The sequence below is a fragment of the Nuphar pumila genome, chromosome 2 (assembly GCF_984573655.1).
Source record: "Nuphar pumila chromosome 2, dmNupPumi1.hap1.1, whole genome shotgun sequence".
In the NCBI taxonomy this organism is placed as follows: domain Eukaryota; kingdom Viridiplantae; phylum Streptophyta; class Magnoliopsida; order Nymphaeales; family Nymphaeaceae; genus Nuphar; species Nuphar pumila.
Genome location: NC_143250.1, coordinates 105,025,996 through 105,031,995, shown reverse-complemented (window position 1 = coordinate 105,031,995; position 6,000 = coordinate 105,025,996). Strand labels below are relative to the sequence as shown.

Genomic DNA, 6,000 nt, shown 5'->3' with positions numbered 1-6,000 from the left:
TCAATCGTGCCAAACACATCAAATTTAAGTAATATATTGAGTAAACCCTTCTAAAGCTCACCTTTCCTAAAAAAAAAAAGGGTAGCAGCTATACATATATATATATATATCCGTTGTCAAGAAAAGAGCGAAAGAAAGGAAAGAGAAAATGTTACATCAGTCACAAATCATAATACACATATTGTCCATTAAAAAGCAAATGTCCCAAACAATCATTTACATCCATTAAGGATGTATATAATAAACCCCACCTATATCTTGGCATACTCATAAACAACAAGACATCAAATCAACAACATATCCACGTATATCACCCAAGGTGCAATAAGCCTATCTCACTCTGCCCAAATATCCGATTTTTTGTTAACATCTTGATTCATAAAAGCCATGAACAGACTAATGTTTTCTTATTTTTCTAATACACTTTTCCGTTCAGCTTTGCAATCAATTGTATTTTATCAAAAACATCACAAATCGCTGAACTATCCAGTGATTTTATCCCAAAAAAAAAAAACATTTAGAAAATGTGTGAAGTGAGGTGAGTGAAGGGACATGGGTCGCATTTTGAGTGGCTGAGTAACTTGCAGGGTACTCGGTCCTCTTTTACTGAATCTCTGTCTACATCAAGGCCCAAGAAAAGAAGGCAAAGAGCAACAACACTCTAAACGTGAGTGCACTCATGCACTTAGAAGCTGCAGTTCGAGCTCCGGAGGTCTATTTCCTGACTCCAAGCAGCCCTGTCCTGTGTATGAATCTGCCAGTACGCTTGGGCCACTGCGTCCGGATCCATGTATCCACCCCACTTCTGAATCTTCAGATCAACCGGTTCCCTGAGTAACCGAAGCGATGACCTAACCACCACGCATGTTCACATAGACACATCACATCATCATCATCACTAACTAGTACTGTTATCCTTATCATCATCATAATTATTATCAGTTATCATGATGCGAATCATACCTTGATGGCCCAATGGCCCCATCGATGACAACGTGAGCCACATGAATCCCTTGTGCCTGGAACTCCATTGCCAAGCATTGAGACAGTCCCCTCAAAGCAAACTTGCCACAACCTAAAATTAGGAAACCAATTACTCAAAAGAAATTGTTTTTGGTGAAAGATTCAACCAAAGCCAAGATGGTTTCTTTAAACCTTACATAGCTCATATAAACCAGCCATCCCGTTGAGACACACGGAAGCGCCGGTGAACAGAATGGTGCCTTTCCTTCTCTCCACCATCCTAGGGATGACCTGAGAAAGGAAAGAAAAAGGAAGGTCAGTAGGCGAAACCCTCAGGGGTGGGTGGCTATGGAAAAGCAGACAAAGGTGGTGCATGGTTGTCATCAGCTCGTGTAGTAAGGTACTGGGCTAAATCTTGTAACGGGAGTAAGCTTTATGTTTAATTGCTGTCATTAAATCTGAAACCTTAAATAAACAGCCGGTGACAAACAAGGAAAAAAACAAAGTCATCATTGCCTTTTGTGCCCTCAGCCAGACAGGTGCTGCAATAATAAGCGAGATAAGAGGGGGAGAAGAGAAGACCCACCTGCTGGGCGCAATGGAACGCACCGACCGCGTTCACGGCGAGCGCCTTCTCGAAGGACTGGACTGGGAGACTGGTGAGGCTGGTGGGTGCGTTGGTGGCGGGGGTGGAGGCGTTGTAGACCAAGACCTCGACGAAGCCGAGAGAGTGGACGCCCTCGAAGGCCTGGTGCACGCTCTTGGCGTCGGAGCAGTCGATCCGGATGGCGAACACCGGCGTCTTCTCCTCCCTCGCTATCTCATCTGCAAGTATGGATAATCTCCCTGCAACGATCCAAGAAAACTAAGAAGAACAACAAAAGCATGAGAGAGAGAGAAAAAAAAAAGGAAAGGCGCTGTTGGTGTGCCTAGATCACGAGCGAGGATGGCGACGCTGTAGCCTTCGTGGGCGAACTTTCGGGCGATGGAGCGGCCGAGTTTGGGGCCGACGCCGACGATGGCAACTATGCCTTTGCTGTTGCTGTTGCTGTTGCTGCCCATGATGCTGGTGTTGGTGAAGAACGAAAGAGAGAGGAAGATGGGATCTGTGGGGGGGATTTAGGGGAGGGTGTTTATAAAAAAGAGGTGACGGTGGAAGAGAACGGTAGAAGGGCCGCGTGATGTGCGGGAGAGAGCAGTGAGCATAAATACGAAGGAAGGGTGGCGTGCAGGAGAGAGAGAGAAACTTAGCCTCAGCGTTGCCCAGCTGCCAAGTTTTATCTTGATTCAAATTAATTTAACTCTGTCTCTCTCTCTCTCTCTCTCTAGATGGCATGCCGAGCCATGAGCTGCTCGTTTAGCTTAAACGAGCCAAGCCGAGGGCTCGGTCTTCATGGCATATATTTCATTACCTCCGGCTCCATATGCCCCTTGAATCTGGTTTTCCTATTTATCTTTTGGGTCTATTAACCTTCTTTCTAACAAATCATATGGATCCCCTCACTAGATTACATCCAACACTTGACTCTTTAGAATATTGACCAGATTTTGGATTTTTTTTCATTGAAGTCATTTACAACTTAGTGATAGGTCTGATCTACCCGGTTTATTGGTCCCTTCTTTAGATTTTTTATCTAGATTATTCTTATTTGAGTCCAACTTTTGATGGCCTAGGATTCTTAAGCAGTTCATTAGGAAATCCTTATTCGAATCTTTAGGCATGGGTTTGTGTTTCTAGTACAAATAAAAATCCAAACAATTCACCTTGTATACAAGATTGAATTTTGAAACAAATTTTTTAGGTCTCCTCAAATACCCCACGAATATGTGAAGTCACTTATTGGGTTCTACTAGGTTAAGACTCTCTTTTGAGCTACCATGGAATAAGTCTAGATCTGACTTCCTTGGTCCACCACCAATATAATGAACTTATGTAAGATCTAAATAACAGGACTTAGATAGGGTTTTGAAAAAATCACACACACAAAACAAGAAGCTCTACAATCAAAATACTAAGAGATTAAAGATAAAAAGTGACAAATGAAGCTAGTAAGGTCTCAATCAAAATGTAAACCTAACTTGTTGGAAGTTAAATTTTCACTAAATACTATGTGACATGCAATTTTTCAACAAGCGTTTCTAAATTCTCAAGTGATTTTCCTAAAAAATTTCTAACATACAAGCAACCATTTTCTACTTAAGGTTTCTACACAAAAAAGCAAGTAAAGTACTACAAGAAATTTCTTTTTTTTAACTAATATTTTAAAAAAGATTTTTTTTTTACAAAAACTTTTATTCACAACTCGAGGAAAGTCGTGGGCCCCAAGTTGATCGTAGAAAAGTAGATCTGTGATAGGACTTTCCTAGATTGGAACAGATTTCATGATACACCAAAAAGGAATCACAAAAATGACAAAAATAAAAGTTATCAAGCACTGTGATAGCTTTTAGACGCCACTGAAATCACCAAATTTTGGTAGACAATCGCCAGATTATGGTCTCAGAAAGAAGATTGTTGCAGAAAATTTTTTGCAATCTAGAAACTAATAACAATAGGTTTGTTGTCATTTCATGACAAATAGACACAGATCCCAATAATGCTGCCAAAAGAACAGAGAAAGTTGACTCTCTGATCTTTCCAATGATATTAGGTTTGTCAACAGATGACAAACAAGAACAGAGATATACCCTATTTATGTGCCTAAAAACCAAAAAATATGTATAACCAGATGCCTATCCATAGTAGAAAAGACAAAAAAACAAAAGTACATAGAAATTAAATTAGTTAAGAAGATTTACCTTGTGGAGTGTAGAATCACCTGAGGCAACACCAATTTTAAGATTTACCTTCACCAACATGTTTCCACACTATAATATTGACATGACAAGCATTGCAAGAGAAGCATTTAGAAAATGAAAATATATCTTGGGCAGAATGCAACTACTTATGGATCTATTTATCTCCCAAAACTATATATAAAAAGCATGAATAAAATATCATCCATGCACAAACCCAACCACCACTAAATTGTTCCCCTATAATAAAAAACACATCCCCAAGTGTTTCACAGAAGTAGTCAAACATCCATTATCTGGACTGCTTTTAAAATGATCAAAAAACAAAGCATCCATCAAAATGAACAAAATTATCCACTTCTTGAAGACGAGTTGAAGCAGCATATCATTATGAAAAAAATAACTTCTCTATGAGAACCTATTATATCAAATTTTTTTAACACACTTTCAACATTACTTGACACAGTGAGTTGAAGAATGCACAATTTTTGACACAATCCTATGAGTTGAAGCATGCACAATTTTGATGCTATCAGATAGGTTGCCCATATGCCTTCACAAGGCTGATTCCACCAATATTTGACACAATCCTTGAAGTTGGGGATGTCCAACCACCAATCTTCAGGATTTCCCAAATTCCACTATCCTTGGGCAGGCCAAACCCAATAGATCATGGAAGGAGTCAACAAAACCTGATGATAGAAGAACCCAATAGATCATGGGGAGTGATAATTGTTTTTTTTCTTTTGAATTTATAACCTGAATAAACCGCACCCAGCACGAAGACCGGCGGGTCGCACTGGGTCAGTCTGCCATACCTATGGTCATCATGCCGGTAGTGTAAAACTCCAAGACTAGGACTCCTGCCCCCGAGGACAGGAGCAATGATTCTTTGATCAAGTGAAATTTTGACCAGCCATAGGAATGTCATGAAGACTCCATTTTGAGATGAACTCATTAAAATCTTGCATGGAGCGTGATGCTTTGACAGGACTATTGCACCAATTACCTGAATGCAGTTAAAGTCCTTAATGATATACCATAGATCTGAGGCAATAGAACCAATGCCATTTAATTTGGGCCATAGAATCTTCTTGCGAGCACCAGTTGATGGGTCGTACACCACCATCACCCCCAGTTGATCCTGCAGACAAGAATAAGAGGATCTATCATCAAACCTAGGGATGTAAAACGGGTAGGATTTATCCATTACTGAGTCCAACTTAATCGATATGACATAATCAAATTATGATTCAGATGGAATCAGACAAAACCAAATTCTAATTCGACTAGCTTAAAATCTGATATTTACACAATCAGAATCTGATTTTTGTGGGATTTGAATTCAGACTCGAATGCAAAACTCACTACTAAATTGGGGTTTCATTATTACTGGATCATAATTTCGCTACCAAATTTGAAATTGGATTCTGATAGATTTATGTGGGATATTGGATTACATCTATCTCATTCATTGGCATCCCTATGCCTGAAGCGTACTCTTGATTTTGTGAAACATAGGGTATGTTTGGCCTCTCCACTCGCACTCTGATTTAGAATCTGAATGATAGGTTGCCATAATTTCAAATCAGAATGATTTGAAAATCAGGGCTGCCTGAAATCTCATGTTCTGATCACTCTCAGGACTATGAGAGAGTGATTCTAAAGATGCTAACATGCCCATAATGGCATGATGGAACATGACCTTTCGGTTCTGTTCCTCAAGTACGCACTTTGAAAAGCTCAATGCTGCTTTATTTCTCTCAAATCCTCCTTGTTCCCTTGCGACTTACAGTGTACAGTTGCGCTAGAGTCTGTTTTGCTTTTGTTGAGTCTGATGTAAGCTGCCCGGTTCAGGTGAATCAATACCCCGAAGGGGCAGCCCGTATACTTGAACTGTAATAGCCTGCGGGCAAAATTGTGAATGAATTAAATGCGTTGAGCTTTCTTTTGTTCACCCTCGTTGTGATTGCTTCTTGTGATTGCAACTTCTCTCCCTCTATTCTCTCTTGCTCTCTTGCACTCTGATCATAAGCTTCCGCGACCGGCAAGCGAGCTGACGAGTAGGCTTGCGGCGGTAAGGAAGGACCGTCGTGCCGCGCTGGCCCATTGAAGGAAATAGGCAGTGACAAGTAGTACCAGAGCCCGTTCTCGTGCTGAGGAAGGGACTCCGGAGTCGGTGTCGACAGACACGCCGACAGGCTGCGATTTGTGAGCAAGACATCGTGGCGCCTTATCAAC

The 6,000-nt window shown here is 40.8% G+C and overlaps 1 protein-coding gene across 1 annotated transcript; it reads right to left on the bottom strand.

Annotated features, from left to right (window-relative positions):
• Nucleotides 1–129: 129 nt before the first annotated feature.
• On the bottom strand, nt 130–2,141 carry LOC149846544 (uncharacterized). Its single transcript, XM_089998061.1, has 5 exons — nt 1,893–2,141; nt 1,550–1,809; nt 1,161–1,254; nt 964–1,075; nt 130–851 (listed from the first exon to the last, which is right to left on the bottom strand). Exons 1-5 carry the CDS (start codon nt 2,023–2,025, stop codon nt 686–688), a joined length of 765 nt encoding a protein of 254 aa, XP_089854187.1. The 5' UTR covers nt 2,026–2,141; the 3' UTR covers nt 130–685.
• Between the last annotated feature and the right edge of the window lie 3,859 nt (nt 2,142–6,000).